Source organism: Echiichthys vipera, assembly GCF_963691815.1.
Source record: "Echiichthys vipera genome assembly, chromosome: 3".
Taxonomy (NCBI): domain Eukaryota; kingdom Metazoa; phylum Chordata; class Actinopteri; order Perciformes; family Trachinidae; genus Echiichthys; species Echiichthys vipera.
In genome coordinates, this window is record NC_139828.1 from 29847109 (window position 1) to 29872475 (window position 25367).

The 25367-nt window shown below is 42.7% G+C and overlaps 1 protein-coding gene across 1 annotated transcript in view; it reads right to left on the minus strand.

Moving 5' to 3' along the window:
• Positions 1-25367, minus strand: part of naaladl2 (N-acetylated alpha-linked acidic dipeptidase like 2) — a gene marked incomplete at its 3' end in the record, with an annotated part of 492390 nt that overhangs the window by 116901 nt on the left and 350122 nt on the right. The window contains exon 12 of the mRNA XM_083911485.1: positions 7063-7152. Coding sequence (XP_083767611.1) covers positions 7063-7152 — 90 coding nt within the window. The remainder of the gene's footprint in view (positions 1-7062; positions 7153-25367) is intronic.

Here is a 25367-nt window from a genome sequence, read left to right on the forward strand (position 1 = left end):
AAGAAGGCCGTCGGCCGCGGCCACTCCACCAATTCAAGTAGGCCAATAACATGGATATTACTGCGCCGGCTGCAGGACTCCAGTTCACTGACTTTAGCCAGCAGCTTAGAGTTGCTCTCTGTTAGCGTGGCACAGGAGGCAATATCTTGTGAGTGTGGTCGGACACTGTGGCGTGGACGTGGTCCAGCTTTTTTTCGAGTGTTGAAATGGAGGCTTTGAGATTGACGGAGAGGGCTGCACGGTGCTGCTCAAAGGGATTAGTAATGGTGCTAATCTCGCCACCTGCCTTTCCTTGTGGGGCTAGCCTTCACCCCCTGGTCTCTTACAGTCTGTCTGGTCACATGCGTTGTCATATATTTTACTATTGTAGTGACTTTCGGGGTCCTGAAACGTAAAAAATATTTAAAATTGCGGGAGCAAGACTCGGCCTGTGTGTACTCCATCTCACCCAAACCGGAAGTCCATGTAAATGTAATTTAAAATAACTTTGGCCTGTGATATTTTTGTTTCAATATCAACCTGCTACATATTCACATTCTTGAACGTGGCACACACATTCAGCCGTGAAACGTTATGCACTAAACTGTGATGCAATACAGTAAATGAATGGTTTGAAAACACTGAATCTGTGGCTACAAGCAGGAACTATTAAGAAGAGAAATAATGCAGATCAGGAGGAGAATATTTTATTTATTTAACTTTTATTCAGGTTTAAATCTCTTTTTTAAGGGAGAGCTGGCCAAGAGAATACAGCCCTGTTGAATTGAAGGGAACAACAATCAAACAAGTGCAAGTGCTCGTGGCTACTTTAGCAGCGCCAGTGAAACCTGATGAAGGGTTGGCACTTGTATGAGAGTTGTGTGGAACAGTTTAAGTGCCAGTTCTAGGGCTACTCCTTTCTACAGCATGAGGTTAACAGTCAACAACAATCAATAATCATATTAGGAATGAACCTGCCTCTTGCATGAACTGTCTGTAGCTGAATAGTCCTGTGCTACTGTATCTTAATGTCAGTCAGAATGGTGGTATTTGGAGATCCTTGAGATATTTGCTGAGGTGGTAAATGTTTGAGAACAACTGCCCTAATCAATTTGGACTCTCAGTGCTGTGGTACTTATTGCTAAAGGCTTCTCAAAGAGGATGTTCAAGATTGTCCATGCTGAATTTTTACACAAGGGCTTACACCACCAAATACTTTATCCAAAGTCCAGATCCCACCTGCTGTTTCCAGAGTAGCCCCTGAATATCTGGACTTTAATCCTAACAAGGCAAACCAGCATTGTGGAAAAGTGAGATGCCCCTTTTATACATACATGCCACACTTCCTTGGGCTGATTGATGGAATTCATTTCTGTAATGGCACTGTCAGTGGATGCTGACAGACACATTTGTCAAAACAGACGTCTCGGCATATCACGATCAGGATCTGATCACAGTTGTTACAGCTGTTGAGAGAACCCTCTTCACTGGTATTTCAATTCAATTCAATTCAATTCAATTTTATTTATAGTGTCAAATCATAACAAAAGTTATCTCAGGACACTTTACAGAGTAGGTAAAGACCACACTCAATGACTTATTTATGATTTACATAGACCCAAAAATTCCTCTGTAGAGTACAGTGGCAACGAAAACCTTCCCTATAACAGGCAGGAACGTCAGACAGACCAAGCTCTGTGGAGGACGGCCATCTGTCTTGACCGGTTGGGGAGGAAGAAAAGGAGAGAGAAAGAGAGAAAAGACACACAGATGGACAGAGAGAGACAGACAGACACACTTCCAGAGATGCAAGCAAAGCCTAACAGTAACTATAATATTTATAGTAATGTGAATATGACGTATATGTTAAGGCAGTTAATACAACAGAATAGTAGAAACAAGCACAGCTAAGGTGACAGAATATGATATGGTATCCCCTCAGGTACCCCCTCTGATCTTCACTTCAATGGCAAACCAGTGCAGTGGTTACACTGTATGAATGTTGTAGCAATGCTGTGCACACAGGTCCCCTGATTTTGTCTCTTACCAAGTATTTTTGTTTTGGTTAAACTTAACCACATGGTTTGGTTGCCCAAACATGAGTAGTTCTGTTTCACAATGTTAAATAGCACAGTCAGGTGTATCAGTCAAGTTTATCGGTCATGTGTTTTAAACTACCAGTGTGCAGCCACTTAACAGGTCTTCTGTGTTGTTTTTGGAGCAGTTGGTAATCATACTTTTCTGTAATTTATGTATATGTTGGCTCCTAAGACTTCCTTAATATCCAAAAATGATCTATTTAGGTTCACGTAACAAAGACCTTTAGCAGCTTTTAGACGTCTGCATGTTGCAAAATGTTTTCACATCGGCGACTTCAGGGAAGCAGGAAGATTTGACAGTTAGGATTTGACACTTACTTTGTTTCTCTGTCATTTCCGACTGGCAGTAGACATGGTATCTCAAAAAGTGCAGCTGCAGACTACTGGTAAGCCAACATTAGCTGCATGGTAGGATACACTGTGCCATCTAAGTTGTTGTTTCAGTACTTTCAAATATGAATAACGGAGTCCACTAGATGGAGCTCTCTTTTCAACAAAGGGTTGAAAACACACTGAATCACCATTCATTGAGCCTTTTTCCCATCTAGTGAGCTCAACAAACACAACTAATCCTTCATGAGGCTGCATGAAACTTCATTTGCCCATCATTACCGAAAGTCAATGCTGATTTCTTTTAACTATGACTTTGATCACTCCCTAATTTTAATGATCTGACATATTCTAATCCAAACCATGGTATAAACCTTAAAACATTGATATGTAACAGTAAGATTAGAAACTGCATTTTTGTGTTGTTATGAAGGTCAGTTATGACGCAGATTGTCATTTAATTGGAAGGACTTCAAAATATCAGTAGTGGTACTGACCGACAGAAACCCCATCAACCCATGCCCATGGATTTTAAACATGGGAGTCATGACACACTGTATATGCATGTATTGAGTAGCAAACATGACCTGTCCTAATTTCCATTGTCTTTGTGTATAGGTCATTGGTAAGATGAAGGAGCCGTGGAATGAAAAAAAATATGAACATAAAGAGAGAAAAATGAGCTGCCAACCAACAGCCTTTCAGCCAAGCAATCACCATCCAGCAGGGATGGGATGGACACAAAGGTCGCCTCCACGGTGGACAGTAACACACACACACACACACACACACACACACACACACACACACACACACACACACACACACACATTTGAGCTTTCTGTAGTAAAGGTACAATGCAGAGTTTGCTATGACGGAATATTTTTTCAAATGGAGCCCAGTTTTCTTGTTCTTGTACAAGCGCACTAGGAATGCATAAGCAGGCAGTTGACGCAATACACCTTCTTGCAAAAAATTTAAGCAATGCCGGTTTCAACCTTTAAAGGTTATATTTATTGAAAAGGAAAATGCTGAGAAAACTAAAAATCTCTAAAGAACTCATGAAAACACACACACACACAGGGCTATTAACTTGATCAAACATGATGAATATAATGTTGAATGTATTGGCCACGCTCTGCTGCAGGCCTCCCACAACAGAAATGAGGTCCATGTATTTTGTATTTTGGCTGTAACCCTGCATGTGAAGTTAAATCTGTCCATGGAAAAATGATTTTCTTCAGCAGATATCTTAGTTACAATAAGATTGAGCTAGCAAGGCAGTTTTGTGTCTCTGTGTGTGGAATTTATTCAGTTTTATTCAGACCCCCTGATCTCCACAAAGCTAATGTGAGCTCAAGTTAGCTGGCTGACTTAATAGGAACTAGAAATGCCTTTTCGTTTTGAGAGCGAAGGATGACACCTAGGTTGCACACTTTGGGGAAATAGTACAGCCGTCCACATGGAGACTGACATTACCAGTCAGTCATGGATGTAGTATGTTGATGGAGTTGGTCAGCAACAGCTCTTTCCAGGATTTTACTCAGGAAAGGAAGGTTGAAGACCAGCTGGGAGCTGTTAAGGTCAGAGTAGGCAATTTATGATGGAAAACAGGGTTCTGGGATTGTTTTGCTGGAAGAAAATGACGGTGGAGTAATATTGGGTCTTGGTCTTTAGAGCTTCTAAGTATACTGTCGTATGGTCTTAATGCCAGGAGGTGGACTGTGAGACCTGCTCCCCTGTAGAAGCGCTCCAGTTAGCGACCACTGGCTTTCATGCTGTGGAGTTTAGTGGTGAACCATGGGGCAGGGTGGATGAAAAAGACAGTATGGGTCTTGAGGGGGGCAACAGAATTGAGGCTGAGGGATACAGCAGAATTTTAGTGGGCTACCAGGCCATCTACCGTGGTGTCAGGGGGAACTAAGGCCATGTGAATTGATATGAGGCGACAATGCTAACCACCAAAGCCGTGCCGCCCACGGAGACTGGAACAGTATCTTTAATTTAGTTGGCAACAGTAGTACAATTGCACCTTTACACTAGACCATGAGCTTTACTGTGATAGCTAGCACTTCAGTGAAACTTACAGACCTAGTAGAAGAACCTCTTTTGGTAAAGCCCACCCTCTTGTGTAATACTGCTTAATTATGATATCATTTAAGAAACTAGGTACCACTAAAACCACACGTTTTTTCCTGCCAGCAGCAGGTGGGATTTGTTCCCAAATAACCCATCCCCTCTTTTCATACACATTAAAAGTCACAGTCTGGATTATGCAGACATTAAACAAGCACACACTACAGACAGAATGCTAAATACACAGATGGCATCCTGTTCACCAGAAGAAAAGCCTCTTTTATGCAAAACCTGCTGTCCTCTGTCCTACACATTCTTCTCACCCGAATTATACTGCTCCTGCCTTCTCCTCCTCTCTGCAATACTGAATAAACATTGCTTTGTTTGTTTATTTGGAGAGGGCGTTGAGTAGATGAAAATACACAATAGTAGGCTGAGCTACCGGCCTAGCTAACTGTGTAAGTTTTGGCAGGGCAGTTCTCCTGCCACGGCAGTACTTGGAAACTAAGTGTGATTTCACACATAAAGTCTGTTCATTTAGAGCTGGGCCTCCATAAGAGATAATAAAAATGTCACTGTATCTGTGTAAGTTGTGTACATTGTCCTAACAGTGACAGGTTATGTTAGAAGATCCAAACTATTCGATGACATAGAATTTATAATTTGGCAACAGCTTGTGTAAACAGTGCATATTTTGCCTGACTTTTATAACACAGGATACTTATTTAGCAGCACATGTATCTGTTCAAGTGTTCTTTTCCCATGCTGCTTTTTACCTCCAGATGCCTTTTCTATTTTCCTAACACACATTGCAGTTCTGAAAACTGAATGAATGTGCAAAGTGAAAAATGTTAAGCCCTGAGTGGAAAAGGGCTGAGCATCTGTGGCTTTTTCTCAGACATGCTGTACTAGGAAACTGAAAGTAAAGTAGTGACTGTTCCTGCACCTCATCTCCTTCATCTACAGTGAATATCAATACTATATAAGACTTTGACTGTCACAGCTGCTACACCAGCTGAGTGACTGACAGCTGCTGGCTTAGCAGCAGAAGGACTACATGTGCTCAACAAGGCATGAAGCTCAGCTCAGCATAAGTTTGCTCACTATATTGCAGCAATACAAAACTCCTTGACATATATTTCAGGCTAGATTTGACATGGTTTTTAGGGACTTAAATGGAAAAGAAATTTCATGCTAAGGATAAACCATGCTCCGCATTTAAATCTCTATGAAAAGATTGCCTACCATCTACTGAGTTTATTTTTTAAACATTCTTCCCATATCCAATTTTATGAGCTGCTGAGCAACTAAAATGATCACCCGGCACTTTGATAGGTAGTCAGGGTCTGAAATTAACTTCTTTCATTCCCTGTCACTGTGGCAGGCAAGTACACTTTTTTTCTGTCTGCCACTCAGACATTTTATCTGCTAATTTTATCTATCTATCTAGCAGCATGGTACCAAGTATGTTTCAATGTGCTCAAGAAGTCAGAGGTGAAGAGTCACTGTCATTCATAACCATTATCTACTGGCCAACTGCGTATTTATACAGCAGTTGCAAGCAATTTTCAATTGTGTAACTCTATCAAATCATACACTTATCTTACTGAATTTCTGTTTTGTGTTTCCCCTGTCCGTCAAAGTGGCAGATGGTCTGCGTTTTTGCAAGTTACTGCAAACAATTTACTCGCATTTGTCAGGTTCTAATTTCAAAGCCTATAGGTAGGTAGTACTTCAACCTTGCCTGCTTTTGGATAGCTGTTAGCAACAGACATAAATGCCAATATAACTACTTTATTAAGTTTTAGACAAAGCCATTCACTTTTTTCATATGACATTATCCTATTTGACTGTATTGTCTGCTTCTGCACATATCACAATATACAGTACAAATGGAAACAACAGGCTGAATAACTGCTGATCTTATATTTGTTTAGACTCTTCCCTTTTCTCTACTTTTAGCTTGTTTAGTACTTGATAGAAAAGAGCAATCAAAACTATCCTGACCCCATTGTAATAGTATTTAATTAAGTATAAGGCTTCATGGTATGGTTAATACTGTTGAAGTGTTATATCATTTGGGAGACATGTCAGCCACTGTGATACATATGTTGTATTAGGGCTGGGCGATATGACCAAAATATAATATCAAGATATTGGTCATTTCATATCCCGATAAAATATATCACAAAATAGTGCATTCTTTGTAAAAATAACTAATAACTTAAGCACATCTGCGGCCGCAGGACATCACTAGTTTCTCACACTGCTCTGGTTTGATCTTGGTCCATTCTGACTCAGTCTCTCCCACAGTTCACTAACTGGAGTGGGTTTCTTAGACATTACTTTGTCACCAAGGATTTCCAGAGATTCTCTATGGGGTTTAGATCTGGACTCTGGGATGGCCATTTCATTGTTTCAATATTCTTAGCTCCAGGGAACTGCTCAACCTGTTTTGGAGAGTGACAGGGGGCATTGTCTTGCATGAAAATTGTGGGCTGATTGGGACACAATTGCAGTGAAGGTATTGCATGTTGCTGAAGGTTGTATGGGTAAAAGAGGGATTAATTGGTCCTACCTTTGCAATGGTCTCATGGAACTTGAAAAGTGGATCCAGGGTCTCTGGTGACTCAGCTGAAAATTGGGCTTCTGACAGGAAACTGGTGGTCTGATGTGAAAGAGAGAAGAATAAGCATTTGTCACATATGACACCCCATAGAATCATTTATTTTCCTGTCTTCCTGTCTATTCAAGTCAAATTATCATCTCATTCAGAAAAGTTTTTGTGACACCAAAATGATTACAAAGTCCAAGCAAAAATGTAACAAAAGCGCCCTTTTTCTCTTCACCTTTCTTATCTTTTGTTTGCTCTGTTCTATTCTAAGAATGGAGTGACCTGTCAAGCTTTTGACAGGAAACAACAGTAACCGCTCTCAAGGCCACCAAGCTGCCAGGACATTTTGTTCTGCTGTCACATACACACATGTACTGTATACTGTACACACACACACACACACACACACACACACACACACACACACACACACACACACACACACACACACACACACACACACACACACACACACACACAGGGTCCTGGATGCTGACAAATAGTCATGTAACCAAGCATGCACACACCCAAACCGTACCTCATTGTCACCTCAGAATACTTTAAAACAAAGCACCTCATTGTGACTTCAAAGTCACGGTGCTGCCTTCGAGGAAACAGTTTTTTTCATGGAGTAAAATGAAGTAGCAGAAAGCTAAGCATCGCAAAGAATCAAACAAACACATTTCCACTCAGTGTCACCTGGTGAATCAAGAAATATCTGACAACCTCTGTCTGACTAGTTTCAGACTCGCTGTATAGTAATATTCTCATCCGAGAGTCTTTCTGATGAACCCCATAATACAGTTTTTCTCAATTGCTAAAACACTAAACCCTGTTGTCTGAACCAATTTCTCTGTTGCTTGAACACACTGATTGACTCCATTGACTTTTCACCTGTTTAGACACAACTTACCAACACATTTTCATTGTGATGCACATGTGCTGCATAATGGTAAGCACAGGTGGCAAAAGTCAAACACAATTAAAGCACGGTTGTCACTACTTGAACACAACAACTCAAAATTGATCACACTTGTGGCTAATGATGTGAGGGAATATATAATGCCAGTTCAGAGAGCACTGATTTGTGAGGCACTACAATGGATAGAAATCTAAGAGGAAGAGTTTGTGTGAGAGGAGGTCGAGGAGGTCAAGGTGGTCAAGGTGGTCAGCGAAGACAAAGAACAGTAATATCTGACGAAATCAGAGCTACTGTGATTGACCATGTTCTTGTCCATGGTGTGTACAGTACAAAAAACAAAGATCTTTTGCATTTACAGTACACATATTATTTGTTCAAAACAAACAGAAACCGTATGCATTTGCCACTTGTGTACAGTTCGGCATTGTCCTCACGGACCATATCAACAATTAGGGTCTCTTGGTGTGGGGAGAACATACCTGTCCTCACACCCTTATGTGACAGTCTTTCAATTCTACAAAAAGAGAACATGCAGGTACAAAACATATACATGGAATACTAGGCCTACAGACAGTTAGACTAACCCTCCATTACAATACTACAGTACATTGGCACAGTGATGTGCTGAAACATATATTTACTTACAGTTTACTGTGGTACAGTATATACTGTAATATGTCATACAGTAATTTGCTCTCACCATTTACATACTGTACTATAATGGCAAGAAAGATAATTACCTATTCTCTTCTCTAAATCTTCGGATTATGGTGGACACAGTGAATCTACTGATGTTTGGTTGTACACTTTGTCCGGCCTCCCTCATGCTCATACCATGGACAAGAACATGGTCAATCACAGTAGCTCTGATTTCGTCAGATATTACTGTTCTTTGTCTTCGCTGACCACCTTGATCACCTCGACCACCTTGACCTCCTCGACCTCCTCTCACACAAACTCTTCCTCTTAGATTTCTATCCATTGTAGTGCCTCACAAATCAGTGCTCTCTGAACTGGCTTTATATATTCCCTCACATCATTAGCCACAAGTGTGATCAATTTTGAGTTGTTGTGTTCAAGTAGTGACAACCGTGCTTTAATTGTGTTTGACTTTTGCCACCTGTGCTTACCATTATGCAGCACATGTGCATCACAATGACAATGTGTTGGTAAGTTGTGTCTAAACAGGTGAAAAGTGCTCATGGTTTTGCCAAAAGAGTGATTGATTCAATCAGTGTGTTCAAGCAACAGAGAAATTGGTTCAGACAACAGGGTTTAGTGTTTTAGCAATTGAGAAAAACTGTAATGCACAAGATTTCTGTTTTTTTTTGTGTAAAGTGCTAAATGCAAGTTTTTTTGTTTTGCAACATGCATTCAGCTTCATGTCCTGAGCATTGTGTTTTCTATTTTTCTATGTAGTGTTTAGTGGCTGCTCAGTAGTGTTTTTAATTTTGATTGACTTGGGGCACGATTTGACCACAAAGTTCAGTTTTGGGCACAGATTGAACTGTTTTGAGGTGAAAGTTTGGTTTTGTAAGAAGAGTCTGAGGTTTTGTGAATGTAGCTTGAAAATTGGGGTTTGTGTTCACAGTTTAGAGAAAAGGAGAGAAGCTTTCAAGAAATGTGTCTTAGCAATCGAGAAAAACTGTAATACATTTATTTATTTTTCATTGACTTTATTGTGTCCAGTGTGGATTTTATGTGTAACATAAGCTTGAAAAAAACCAAGCAAGATAAATTCTGTAAAGGGCAATAAAGGTTTCCATTAGTTCATTTATTTTTGACACCTGGGTTTTGACTGGTCTAGTCCATTTCAGATGCAGGTCCACATCAGTCAGATCTGTCAACTGGACATTTAGATGTTCTTTTAAAAGCACATTTACCTTGCACAGCTGCTGAATTCTTGCGATAAGACAAGATAGAACCGCATTTACATGTCCCATGAAAAGTCATCTTGTAAGGCTCCAAGTAATGTGTTTGTCTTTCAGCTAAATGCCATCCAACCAACCAGCATCCAGTGAACTACTGGTCGTTAAGGTGGGATAGGGGAACGTGGGGTAGTTGGGGGAGGCGACCGCTTGTTCAAAACAACAATGGTGGCTCCAAAAGAAGTAAGCTTAGATCCTGCAATATCATCAGTTCTATAATAAATGGAGAGCTTTTCTTTATACAGAAAAGCGCTGAAGGATTTTTTCAATGGAAAATACGTTTTTGCTCTTCTCCAAACTGACTTTGGCGAGAGTGTAATAGACAGTTCATCCATTCGTCTGGCAGGTATATTTTGAAAGTGCCTGCCCTTTCCAGATCAGTTTCCAAACAGATGGTTCTAACAAACCATCTAGCAAACGAGTCAAGTTAAAAGCAGTGTGCTTTGATATGGATATTTGTTTCGGAATTCCAGAAGTTGCATTTTCCTCTCAAAAGCTAAAATTGTATCGTGTAGATTTCTATTCATCTGCGTTGGCTCATTCCGCTTATGAGCGTGAACACAACCTGAAGCATTTATCTAAGCTTAAGTCTACTTTTTTCAAAAATACATGCCTAAACTGAGGAGCTCCGGGGCTTGCTCATGGGCAAACTGTAACCTAAATTGTACATATTGACTATCTGTCATCGTCTGCCCTGCTGCTGGAAGCTATGGGATTAGTAGACCAGTATAGAGCTTCAGTGTCACATCAACACTGTCAACCCTCAAGTGTGGCGCTTACATGACGTGCACGGTCAAGACACAGAGTCTGAGTTGAGTTTGAACTATGCAGAGCTCTGAATAGAAAGGTCAAGATCACATTTTGGAGAATGTGAATATTATTTTTCACATTAATGATGTATTATTTCACCCTGCCGCTATTATTCAGAATATTAATTTTCATGACCTGATAGGACCGATCCAGTGAAGTGCAGTGAGGGTGAGGGTTGGGGAGGCACTGACATACAGTAGGATGCCAATAGAATAGGATGAGAGAATAGGAGCGAATAGGATGCTGAAAACCATTTTAAAACACCAGTGCAACTGTATATTGCAGTATATCTTACCTTTACTTGTACATGACTTCTTGCTTTGACTGAAAGTCCAGCTTTGAAAAATGTCTTAGTTTAGAAATCAAATCCTCCATTTTCAGGGGGAGAAATGACAGCTTGTCGCTAGGCTCTACAGCGTCGCACAGCACACTTCTGTGTTTACTTTTTGCACACAGATTAGAGTTCACCGTGACCTGGCTGGATGCAGGCTATAAGGCTGCTCACTATCGCCGCCTTCCTTGAGGCAGAGGTACTGCCTGCCTCAAGGCAGCATTTTCCCTGTGGATTTATGTCACATCAATAAGGTGTAAATATTACATACATACGTAAAATACATTACTGAACACCATTGAAAAGAAGACGTATGCTTTTATTTCATAAAAGTGTCTCAACCATCATATTGGAAAAATACACAGAAATGGGAACAGGATCACTGGACCGATCCGTGTTGAAAAAACTGTAGTCCGCGCATCACTAATTTTACTATCTGAATGATGTGCTGATAAATAGCAGGGAAATACTTTACATTTAATGTTTGACCAGGTTTTTGTTAGTCAATGACACAATCACTTTCTGCTGCCTCAAGATAGCACTGCGCCAATAATGCACCTGACTAGGGATGAGCGAGTACAGCATTACTGTATCTGTATCCGTATCCATTTACCATATGAATTATCCATATCCGTACTCAGAGCGGGGGCTAATCCGGAAGTGGGTGGGTTTTAACCTGGAAGTGGGTCGAGTTGTCTTGTAATGTGTAATGTGTTTTAACCAGTATGTTATTTTAAGCATGCAATTGATATGTTTGATCAGAAATAGTTCTATTTATTGATGATTAAAAATATTGAAAAATATTTCCAGGACAGCATCAGCATTGAGCTTCAGATCAATGGTTTGGATCACGACAGCAAACAAACTATTTATACAAGTTTACAACAATGAAGACAACACATGGGTGTAATGAACAAGAGTTTTCATACTCAACATAACTTTCTTGCTTTAACTTTTAATTTATTTATGATCAGTGTGATTTTTAATTTTTTTAATTTACTTTTCAATTTTTTATTTCCACACCAATTGTGTGTGTGTGTGTGTGTGTGTGTATGTGTGTCTGTGTATGTAGCTTAATAAATGTGTGACATTTATACCACTGCTACAAATTTTATTTTTTCAGCCAAGTATCCGGCTCATCTCTAAGCCTCACCACACCACATTTTAAGAACAACACACCCATGGGCGCTGGTCGTGAAAATGACAACTTTGCCAGTCTGAAATTAGCAATGACAATTGTCACCAATTTCATTTTAAGGAAATAGTAATGTAAATACCTTAACCAAAAACAGCAGCTTATATGTGTGATGCAACTAACCAACAATGTCAACAAGGAAATATGGCAGCCACAGTGTGGACACATATGTGGAATAGAACCTTTACTTAATAATTCAGATATTTACAGATTCCAATAGGGCACAAGCTGAGATTTTTATGAAGCCTCTTTGTGTGCTGCCTCTAAATAAATATGTGAATTATTGAGCACAACATCTGCCTCAAAATATGCCCCTGTTGTGGATGTCAAGCTGAATTTCCGTTTGTTTGGGAAAGAAGCTCCAGAAATCTATATGCAGAAACTAAAATCAAATACATATTTACATCTGTGGTGCACTCTCACCAAGCCAATGCTTAAAGTGCTATCTGAACCCAAGAGATTTCTGTAGCTGTCTGCCTCCGTGGTCAAGCTTTTTCTCTGCAACTACTTGTAATAGTAATAGTAATGAGTGCTTAAAAATCACTGTGATGATGCAGACTTACAAACTTATTATCATAATTGTAATTATTACTTTTTGAGAGCAGCACTCAGTTACTTTATCATCATCAAATGAAAGAAAGAAGAGTCAGTGGGTAAAGTTTCAACTTATAGGTGTTGTAATTGGACAATGCTGTGCTCCTCCCAAAAAACGAGCTTGGCAGCTTATTACGACCTATATTTATGTGTATTGTGATGGTGACCTCTATTGGCTGTTATTATGATGGTAGCAAAGGAGGAAGTCACCTGACATAGTATAAAGACTGACAAAGTCAGAGTAGGATAGAAAGTTAGGATAGGACTTTATCCCAGAAGTGAAACCAAAAGTCAATGTTGACTAATTTTAACTTACATAGGTTAACTTGTATGTAAAGTTAAGTACGCAAATGAAGCATGTAACAAATGTACTCATTTTAACCCAAGATGTGATCTTTTCTGAAACTTAACCAAGTATTTTGGTGCCTAAACCTAAACAAACTTCAACCATTTCACAATTAAGTATGCAGATGAGGGACTTAGTAGGTAATAATTCATCTTACAAAATGGATTTTTTTTTTTTGGCAGTTTTCAAGCCTTTCATTAGACAGGACAGACAGGAAATGGGGTGAGAGAGGAGTGAGGGGAGACATGCAGCAAGGGGCCGCAGGTTGGAGTCAAACCCGCAACTGCTGGACCCTCAGCCTTCCCACATAGGGCGACTGCTCCAACCACTGTGCCACCGGTCGCCCCGCAAAATGGATTTTATTATTTACAGATGCAAGAGGAACATCAGCTAGCCCAATGGTGACATCAGGACTTCAGCTGTTGATCTTGGGTACGGTAGAATTGTTTTGACACTGCTTGCTTGAAACTCACTGTATGCTGGATATTTCTGTGAAGATCAGGTATGCTGAAAAGTACAGAATTAAAAGGACACAGACATACATAGAGATGAACTTAAGGAATTCCCAAAAGTTTTTTATATCACTTCTTATTATTCGAGCTTTCAATGATGATGATGTTTTCAGTAGCCTAAGCATCATTTTATGAGCATAGGTACAACATTGTTTTCTTCAACCCGATGTTTGGTAGCATGAAGAAGTTGCATCAACTCATCATGTTATCAAAAGCAGTTATTTGCAATATTTTTTATAAAAATGTCAATGAAAATGTTTATATTGACTGTGAAAACACAGTGTTGCTCATAGTGATTAACCTACAGAGAGTAATCCCCTGAATGTGCAGCTCTGTCAAGTCCAGCAACTGCTTTCAGCTCTAAAGCCCACTTTACACCTTTTCAGCACAAAAAACAGACCGACATACATAGTGGAACATGAACACATTCTCAACAGTTAAAACTCTGTTCATAACACTACACTCTTCAAGCACCTTATATTTTTCTTACATCATCTGTTCACTGCACCTTATATTATTTTATGATTACTTTGCACTAAAATTAGAATAAAAAAATTGTATGTATCTTTTTATATTGCATTTTACATTTTACTGTTTTGATGTGTCTGTGTGTTGTTACTGTGTGTAATGCTGCTGCTACACTGCAATTTCCCAGCTTGGAATCCATAAAGTCTGTCCGTCCATCTGTCCATCCATCCATCCATCAATCACCCCAACTCGCCCTATACGGCTGCTTTGTCAGGACACCTTGACATCACTTGCCAGTGCACTAAGTAGCCCTGCACTTCCAACCATAACCTCTTTTACGGTCACTGTTTTAGACACGGGGAACATGTGCTGTTGTGATGTTGTATATCCCATGCACACACTACATACCAGGAACCATGTATCATATACAGTGGAAGACAGTGCTTTGGGTTAGAAGCCATTGCCTAAGCAAGATTCTAAAAATGTTGAAACGTATTGCTAAATTCAAGTGCACACACATACATCAACATTCCACAGTATCCACCTGCTGATTGTCCTGAGCCCCATTAGCCATGGATTTGCGGTGCTAAGCAGCAGGCCAATTGAAGCACTTTGTTTGGTACTTCACATAGCCAGGATGAAGGGTTTTGGAGAGCTTAAGCCTTGAAATAAAGAGAGAGAGAGAAAGAGAGAGAGAGAGAGAGAGAGAGAGAGAGAGAGATAGCCAGTGTTGTGTTTTCTGTGGAGTTTTGTTATAGATAGTTTTGTTATTTCTAATTTACAATTCAATTAAATGTTTACATTAAACCAGAGCTAAAAAATGCTGTAAGTAACACTCATTGATAAACGGGTTTGAAAGGCCAAATAGTGTAGTGCCTCTTTAAGAGAGGAGTGCACTGCGGGTCCATGTGACCGGTGTTTACCCTGTGAAAAGGAAGAGCGAAATTAGTTTTCTTTGAACGTGATTCAACCCGGTGTGCAGCCACTTGGTTTATTATCTGCTTTCCCCTTTTAAGGAATAAAATAAACAAGGAATAAAACAAACAAAAAGTGGAAGACTGAGAAGTATCCTTTGTGCACCGGGTTGCCCTTTCCGTGGGGAGAAAAACGGAACAGTAATAAACCAACGGTTCTGAGCGTGTCAAGCCAAGTCTGCCACTATCCTATCAGCGTTGACCTGTGAAGGGGCACCGGAAGAGGAATAGGCCGAATAGACCCCTCTGTTTGACAGCGCCTTGGTCAGTTCGGGAGAAGGAAAATGGAGTTGGCAGAATTAGTGGCTCTGAAAGGAAAACGCTCAACAGCACAAACCCTCTTCAGCAAGAGAGCCAATAAGCTGTCCCTCACTGTGGATCTTCTAGAAAAAAGGGCACTTATCGACGAGATCAGAGCACTTGGTGTGGACTTTGGAAGAGTGCACGATGCTGGTCTCGAATATGCTGATGCTCTGGAAGAAGTGGAAAATGAGGAAGAAGCGGCTCATGCAAGGGAGAAAACGAAGAAGTGCCTTGCTTTATATACAGATACACTCCAGCTCACTAAGGAGACATTATGGTCCAAATTCGCCTATGTAGATCTAAAACTGTACACTGACGGTGCAGAGGAGAAATGTGTAGAGGTTGAGAACACAGACGTGAAGGAGTTGCCGGAGGAAGACTGTCAAGTCCTGAGAGAGATCCTGATGGAGAGGATCAACATGCTTGAGCGGAAGGTACTTGAATGGGAAAATCTTGTCTCTGGGGCCAATACAACAGTGTACAAGCAGCAGCTATACAAACTGGGAAACAGACTGCATGACTGGGTGCAGAGCTGGCAAAAGTTGAAGCGGACAGAAGAGCTTAACGGGGGAGCAAAGGTTGAAGAAGCAAGTGCTGATGGAGAACACAGTGAGTCTGGCGAGAATCCCACCGGTCCACAGGCATCTGTATTCCCGAACCTCCCATATGCACCACCACAAGCAATCCCTGGCACACTTCCAGGGGTGTATGGCTTCAGACCGCAGATCAGTCTTGAAAGAACGCGCCTGCCCACGTTCTCAGGAGACATGACCGACTTCTACCGGTGGAAAGCTGAGTGGGAGGAGCTGGAACAGCTGGGAAATCCACAGAGGACGGCTGGTGTTACAAGGTTCCACCTCCTAGCAAGTCTCAGCGACAGGGTGAAAAAAGACCTGGTTCTATCCAGCTGCGCGACGGCGGATGAAATGTTCAGGCGCCTCGACAACCGTTTCGGAAACAAGGCAAAAATTGTCCTTAAAATATCTGAGGAGGTTCAGAGCCTACCCCCAGTAAAGGGAAACAACCCCAGGAAAGCAATTGAGCTGATCCAGGCTGTGGAGCGGGCCCTTAGCAACCTCGTGGTCCTGGGAGAAGAGGATGTTATAAAGAACCGTTGGGTAGCTCAGTCCCTTGAAAGCAAGCTCCCAAACTCTCTGAAAGAAAAATGGATTGCACACAAGTCTAAGAAGTCTGTGAATGGTTTTGCTCCACCTAACCACTTTGACTGTTTACTGCGCTTCCTGAAGAAGCAGAAGGCAATCCTGGAGGAGCTGGATCTGCTGGAGGCAAGTCCTGGAGAAGGGTGCTCCTCAGTGAAAGGCCCAACAGACAAGCCAGAAAGAGGAGTCAAGAAGGCGTTCTCCAAAGCCACCTCAGGCCAAAGAGGGCCTCAGTCGAAGCCACGCTTGGGCTCATGCACTGCCTGTGCCGATGAAACACACGCTGGCAGGCTGTTTGCCTGTAAAGCCTTTAGGGAGATGGATCTCCAGAGGAGAAAGGCTCATCTAAAGACCCATAGCATATGTAATAGATGCCTGTGCTTCCACCTAAAGGATGGCCGTTGCAACCCAAAGTTTCTCTGTAGTAAAATGAACTGCCGCAAAGAAGAGCCTCACCACTATCTGCTTTGCTCCAAGTCCATCGCTCAAGAGAAAAACGCTGGCAGCGAGGAGCAAGGTGCCAAAAGGGTGGAGAGAAGAGGTCTTGGGCTGACCAGCCAGCAAGAAGAGCTCCTGGCGAAAGTCACCCCGGAACTAAGAGCTGAATTCAGGAAGGCATTCTCCAACAAAGCCTCAACTACGATCTGCACTGCTGGAAGTGGACTGAAAGAGTACCCAGTGATAATGATGTTGCTAGAAGTAACAACTAATTCAGGCCAGCTGATCGGCACTCTTATTGACCTTGCCTCTGACACCAACTATATAACAAACAACGCTGCTCAGCGACTTGGACTGATTGGTGAGAACATCAGGTTAATAGTTCATGGAATAGGTGGAATGAAAAAGACCGTCACAGCCAAGAGGTACTCCCTGCGACTAAGAGTGAAGACAGCCAAGGGGGCGGTAGCGGAACATAAACTGCTCTGCTATGGCCTGGAGAGTATCGCAGAGATAAATCAGCCTGTCACTCCGCAGCAACTGCAAAGAATCTTTCCTGGTGTCACTGCAGAAGAGCTGGTCCGTCCTGAGAACATCGATCTTCTGATTAGCCACAGGGAAGGTCGCCTAGTTCCACAGCCATTTAAGATGGAGGGAGATCTAGTCCTCTGGGACGGCCCACTGGGCAAAACCGTTGGCGGCACTCACCCTGATCTCTTCGAAGCGGTCGACCTAATGCTGCACCAGTCCGAAACTCACTTTGCAAGGTCCATGAGAACATCCTCAAGAGTGTACAAGGAGGTCCTTGTAGACACCATAGACCTGAGTGAGGGAGACCCAACGAGGATGGAAGAAGTAACCTTCAGTAGCACCACTGCCACAAATAAGGAGGTGTTTGAGTCGTTCAAGTGGGATAGTATTGGAGCAGCATGTGACCCGAAATGTGGGAGCTGCAAGTGCAGCAAGTGTCCCCCGGGAGGCAAAGAGATGACCCTTGGAGAAGAAAGGGACTTAGAGAAGATAAAAGACTGCCTCTCTTATGTGCTAGCGGACAAACACAGCGACGCCCCACACTGGGATGCAGCCTATCCATGGAAGGCCAGCCCAGCGATTCTGCCAGATAACCGCCGAGCAGTAGAAGCAACCTTCCGTAACACAGAGGCTCGACTGGCAAGAGAACCTGTATGGAAAGCAGCATATGGAGAGCAGATCCGTGAGATGGTATCAAGAGGAGCAGCCATCAAGCTCTCAAAAGAAGAGATCGAGGACTGGACCGGGCCGATCTGGTACATCAGCCATTTGGTCGCCCCAAATCCTCATTCTAGCTCCACACCAGTAAGGATAGTCTGGAACAGTAGCCAGGAGTTTAAAGGGTTGAGCCTGAACAACCTCCTGCACAAAGGCCCTGATGTCCTCAACCCAATCCGAGGTGTCCTCCTGAGATTCAGGAGCAGATTATACGCTGCTCTTGGGGATGTTAAAAAAATGTATAATTCAGTGTGGCTGAAGGAAGAGGAAGTACACCTCCATCGATTCCTCTGGAGGGATGACCCTGAAGATGAAATCAGTGTGTTTGCCGTCGTCAGGGTCAACATCGGCGACAAGCCTGCCGGATGCATCGCTCAGGTTGCAATGAGGGAGACAGCAAACCTGCCCCAGTTCGCATCCATGGTTGCAGAACGCCGAATTCTAGCTGAGGACTGCTATGTGGACGATATATTGACATCACATAATGACCTCCAAACCCTGATTAAACTGACCAAAGGAGTGGAAAAGATCCTAAAAGCAGGCGGCTTCCCCCTCAAGCCCTGGGTCCTGACAGGCCAAAGTGGGAGGAGTGAAAAGTCCACTGACCCCAGCAAGATTGGGTCAACGAAGCCCAAAACCCTGATACTCCCCAACCAAAACCGGGGATGAAGAGAATAAGGCATTGGGAGTGGGATATGAACCTGAATTAGACAAACTTCGTGTGCTGACGTCGGTGAACTTTTCAAAGAGGCGAGGGAAGATGAGGACCGGGCTAGATCTAAGGGAGGATGAGATCAAAGACAGCACCCCTGACCCTCTCACCCGGCGCATGCTGCTGAGTCAGATCGCAGGGTTCTATGACCCCATCGGCCTGGCCTCACCTGCCAAGCAACGAGGAGTGATGCTCATAAGGGAGTCCTTTCAGGAAGCAGGTAGAAACCGTCCCTCAAAGGACACCTGGGATGATCCTCTCTCCCCATGTCTTCGAGCTGCTGCAATAAAACTCTTCGAGCAGTATGTGAGGCTTGGCCAAGTCAGATTCGAAAGGAGCCTCACACCCCATGGAGCCATAGGCCGCCCGATGGGGATCACGTTTTCCGATGGCAGCGAAGCTTCCTATGGAGCCGTTCTTTACCTTCGGTGGGAGACGGAAAAAGATGGAGTCATATTGAAACTAGTTGAATCAAAGGCAAAGCTCACCCCGCTAGACCAGAAAGGAGATGCCATTAAAGCAGAACTGTGCGGGGCTGTCTTCGCTATCCGCTTGAAGACATACTTTGAGAAGCACTGCCACATCAAGGTTGATCGGTGGATCCATTTTGTCGATAGCCAGACAATCCTGGGAGCCATCCAGAAGGATAGCTATGGCTATCAGACATTTTTTGCAAACCGGATTGGAGAAATCCAAAAGGCGGGACCAGTGGATAATTGTAGGTGGGTCGAAGGAAAAGAGAATATCGCCGACCTCATCACAAGGGGAGCATCCCCTGAGGAGCTTGCAGAGGGATCGGTCTGGCAGGAAGGCCCTGGATTTTTTAAATCGCCTGAATCAGATTGGCCCGTGAAAACTGCCAGAGAGATTAACCCCTCTGTCGCTGAAGAGATCGGAGGACTTCGGAGGAAAGCGTTCTCGGCCCTGGTCACAGCAGGAGCTCAGCTCAAGAAATGGTCAGGCCCAACCAGTGTTAAGCTTGTGCGCCTTGTGGATCCCCGAGGGTTCAGTTCACTGGCACGCTTATGCGGGACCATCGCCTGGATGAGACGAGCAGTGGAACTCTGGCTGGGTGGCAACAGCCAGGCCCCAGTTCAGTCGAAGTGGGAGGAAAAGCCATACCTGTCTGTGAAAGAAAGAGCATCGGCTTTCAAAGATCTAGCTCTTGCAGCTCAAGACGGTGTCGAATTCCGCGACACAACCCTGGATCGCTTGGTGGTTCAGTAGGAGGAGAAGACGGGACTTTTGCTCTGCGGAGGAAGAATCCCATGCTGGGATGAGGACAGGGTGTCTGTACCACTAATCCCATGCCAGTCGTGGCTGGCAACCCTACTGGCTAGGGAGGCACATGAAGAAAACCATGAAGGTGTCGCCTCTACCCTTCTACGGACAAGAAGGAAAGCCTGGATTGTGCAGGGACGAAGAACAGTTAAAAAGGTGCTGAACAACTGTGTCACCTGCAGAAAGCAAAGAGCTGCGATGTGCCAGCAAATAATGAGTAATCTCCCCCATGAGCGTACTAAAAGGGCAAGCCCATTTGAGTATACAACCTTCGATCTTTTTGGCCCCTTCGAGGTAAAAGATGCTGTTAAACGAAGGATAAGCAAGAAGGTCTGGGGCACTGTTTACTGTTGTATGGCCTCGAGAGCAGTCCATGCGGACCTCACCGATGACCAGTCGGCAGAAAGCTTCCTCCAAGCTTACTCCCGCTTTGTTGCTCTGAGGGGGCATCCGAGAAAATTATGGTCCGATAGAGGCACTAACTTTGTTGGCGCCAAGCAGGCTCTGTGTGAGCTGCATAAACATCTGGCTTGCTTGCAGGCTGCTTCTATGGAAGATGTAGCCGCCAAGAACGGGACCGAGTGGAAGTGGGAATTTCACCCTGCAGATGCACCCCACAGGAATGGAGCCGCGGAGGCTGCTGTAAAGCTTTTGAAGAGGGCACTCACGAGCCTCGGAGGAGCTACAGGGTCTCTCACATGGGGAGAACTCCAAACTCTGTTCTATCAGGCAGCCAACCTGACAAACGAACGCCCAATTGATGCCAGAGCTCAAGAACAGGAAGACTCAGTTGAGTATCTAACTCCCAACTCCCTAGTACTGGGTCGAACCTCGCTTGGAGGAGACACCAGCGGGCTTGACCGAGAGATCCATCCCTGGCGTCGACTAAGGGCTATTCAAATCGGAGTGGACTGGTTCTGGGCAAAGTGGAGAGAGCTAGCTGGCCCAAATCTGTTCGTTCGACATAAGTGGCACCGGACAGAGAGGAACGTCCAGGTCGGCGACATCGTCTGGATTGCTGACCCAAACGCTCTGAGAGGTCAGTTTCGTCTGGGCCGGATCCTGACAGTCTACCCCGACAGTAAAGGGATCGTCAGGGATGCCGACATCGCAACTTGTGCTGGCCTTCCTGTTTCCTTGGCAGGTGGCCGAAAGAAGAGTTCTTCACTGCCCAAGGCAGTTCTCAGAAGAGACGTGAGAAGGCTGGTGGTCCTTCTCCCGGTCGAGGACCAAACTCATCCACCCCAGCTGCCATGACACTTGCATCTTCCTGAGCCCTTATCACTTTTGCACACCACTGTCAAGCACACACTCCTACCCAAACCCCAGTCACTGCTCTTACGCTTGTTGGCTGGCTGGTGTAAGCCTAGCGCTGCCACAATGCCCATCACTTTGGTGTAAGAACCAGCACATCCCTTGGCAGTGCACCACACAACTGCCAAAGGGATGTGATTGACTTGGCATTGGACACTTACATTTACTTGTGGACATTGTGCAAAGCTGCAAAAAAAAAAAAAGGTGTCACTAAGAGGGGTCTTTGAGTGATTTTGGTAAGTTTCCTAGATCATAAGATCAGGAACTTAAGTGGGAGGTGTTGTGTTTTCTGTGGAGTTTTGTTATAGATAGTTTTGTTATTTCTAATTTACAATTCAATTAAATGTTTACATTAAACCAGAGCTAAAAAATGCTGTAAGTAACACTCATTGATAAACGGGTTTGAAAGGCCAAATAGTGTAGTGCCTCTTTAAGAGAGGAGTGCACTGCGGGTCCATGTGACCGGTGTTTACCCTGTGAAAAGGAAGAGCGAAATTAGTTTTCTTTGAACGTGATTCAACCCGGTGTGCAGCCACTTGGTTTATTATCTGCTTTCCCCTTTTAAGGAATAAAATAAACAAGGAATAAAACAAACAAAAAGTGGAAGACTGAGTAGTATCCTTTGTGCACCGGGTTGCCCTTTCCCACGGGGAGAAAAACGGAACAGCCAGGATCAAAAACACTAGACACTCTTGATGTGTCTGTATTGTGCCTTGATCTTGCTTTCTCTCCTTCATCTCCCTCTGTGTTTTAATTATCATGGACTTAATCAAAGTGATGATTTGATTATCAAATTGGAATAGTTGAATGGTCTTCAACATCACACAACAGTATACTATGACAATACTTGCACACTTTGTCAAGTTCACTGGCCTGCACTAAAAAGCCAAAAAGTTTACATTAATAAGAGGGTATGGGGTTAACAAGAGTGCACATGTTCCAGCCTGTAGAGAACACCGCTTGAGATCTTAGCGAAGGGTTTTTTGAGTTCAGGACTGTTAAGTTATATTCGATGTATTAATATAGGGTTAAATATATTTATTTTTAAGTGGCATGCTAGCTCAGTGGTCAGTGCTGTCCCCACACAGTAAAAGGTCTTGGGTCCTAATTTTCTGTCCAGCTTTTCTTTTCTTTGTGCAGTCTGCATATTCTCCTTGTGTCTGCATGGGCTTCTACAGAACCGGTATGCTCTATACACAACACATATTCCAATGATGCACTTCCAAATCATTAGCAATAAAGATTAAAATACTGTATTGTGTGTAATTTTTTTTCCTGTTTCAATTCCAATGGACTGAGAATTTGATAGAATATCAGCTGTGGCTATACCACTGCTGTACTTGTACTTATGTTATTTTTTATATAACCAAGGCACTTCAACAAAAACCTTTATTGTGTTCAGAATTGAACAGGAAGTGTAGAGGCCCTTGCTTTGTATGACTTTAGCACATCTGCGCCCACAGGTCATCACTAGTTTCTCACACTGCTCTGGTTTGATCTGGGTCCATTCTGACTCAGTCTCTTCCACAGTTCAGTAACAGTAGTGGGTTTCTTAGACATTACTTTTTTTTTAACCAAGGACTTTCCAGAGATTCTCTATGAATTTATAATTTGTTATCTTATTTAGTTAGCTAATTTGCTCTCTCTCTCTCTCTCTCTCTCTCTCTCTCCCTCTCCCTCTCCCTCTCCCTCTCTCTCTCTCTCTCTCTCTCTCTCTCTCTCTCTCTGAGTGACTTTTCTTTCAGCGAAGAAAAGCTCTCTAGTTATGATAAACTATCCAAGCTAACCTCTTTAGGAGCCGGCATTGTTGTTTGTGACCTACCGGTTGCCTTGCGTTGTCTTGCTATTGTGAGAACTCGGCTGCGGCGTGAGGTAAGCCTCTGATCAGTGCCTCTGAACACTGTGTCAGAGACTCCTCGGCTCTTACTAGTTATTTGATGTCGATCGCAGTTTAACCTAGCGGATGGCTTTATGCAGAGTTACATGACTTTTCCACAGAATGCCTGGCTCATTGTGCTGTCAGAATATAATGACTGTTTAAGTGAATACAAAAAACCCCAAACATACAGTATTTTTTATAAAAAGTTACCATCTTCAACTTCATCATATCATCCAATTTTAGTAGTCAGTTCAGGCAGGTAAAATACATAAGAGCACATAAGAGACCTATGCTTTTTAGACTCATTATACACAACTTATAATAACAGCCAACAGGTAAAAACCAACCTGATTATTCTGGGGGATGGCAACTGGAATACGTTGAGAAGTACAGGTGAAATTAGGAAGATTAGGAGTCTAACAATAGACAGAAGTCACAGTTTGGTTAATACTCAAACACAAATACATAAGGATCTATTTCTTTAATTTATTTTGAACAGGCAGCTGTTCAAGTATCAGACACTATCCTCTTGCAGAGGACTGGAGTAAAAATTTATCCACTTCTTACATGCATCTCTGATGCTATGGAATTGGAAATACAACATAAACAGAACAATACAAAATAAAACTTGTGTATTAGGAGCAGTATTTCAGTTAGTTTCACCTTGGCCACCTGCCAATGTATATGCCAATTGATCAGTGATTGTTATATCCAGTTCTGCATTTGCAACCAACAGCTTCTTGAAAGCAGCATGGGATAAGGAGTCAGACACTGTTTTTTTCCTTGTCACAGTGATTGGCACATCTGGGTGATGGTGTCGAATTTGCATTAGCATGTTATGAGTGTTTCTTGACAAGACTTTTCATATGATAAAAATCCGGGAACCTGAGGGAAGAATCTGGATTTCAGTAGACTTTAAATAACCTACTATTATACGCATTAAACAGGTAAATAACCTTGTACTGTATGTGTTGCACTGGATTTTTCTCCAATGCCCTAGGTTGTCTGTCCACTTTATCAGTGATGGCTTTGCACACAGGGACACACACAGTTTCTCTGTTCAAGAAGAATCTGTTTCAGATCAGGCAATTTAATAGCTCTTCAATTGCATAGATTAGGTTTTCTTTTTTAAACCAAGAATAACGAGTCTGTAAAATGTTTGGTTAAGACTGGATGTCAGCATAGTTTTTTTCCCCACAGCTAAAGGTTAAGGGGTGATACAGATACTGATGCCTTTCAGAAGTTCAGGGGCCATACTGTCAAAGAATCTAATCTGTCCAATAGGAGTCCTCCAAAATGGTTTCTAAATGAGAGTTTCTTATTATTAAGACCTAAGCACAAAGGGTTGTAATAATGACCCTTTGTTAATTGTGTAATAATAAGGGTTATTTTAAACCATTTCTTAATTGAATGTACATAGTTACCACACTGTTATATATATTATTTTAACCGTAATATAAAATACCCACTACCCATATACCCAATACTACCCACTCCTATTTTCTTGTTTAGTCTGGTTCTGTTAACAATATCACCAAAGTTGGACATTACAAGGTAATTATTTCCAGAGCAAAAAGCAGCTGTGCTGTTTCTGGCAGATGTGATAGCTACAGCTGCACACTGACGTCCAGCAGGTTTTGCAGCCAGAGCTCAACTACATTGTACTTTTACCCAGATATGCTACCTTGCACAATAAACATTCAATATACATTTTGCATTGGCAGGAGGTTGAAGTTGTGCCAACAATATTTTTTTAATGAAGAATAGAATGGCGGAAAGGTTCATTTTGTGTATCTCTGAGCTGTGTAAATCAACGTTTAGAGCCTTCTAGGATTAAAGAAAAATGCTCACAGC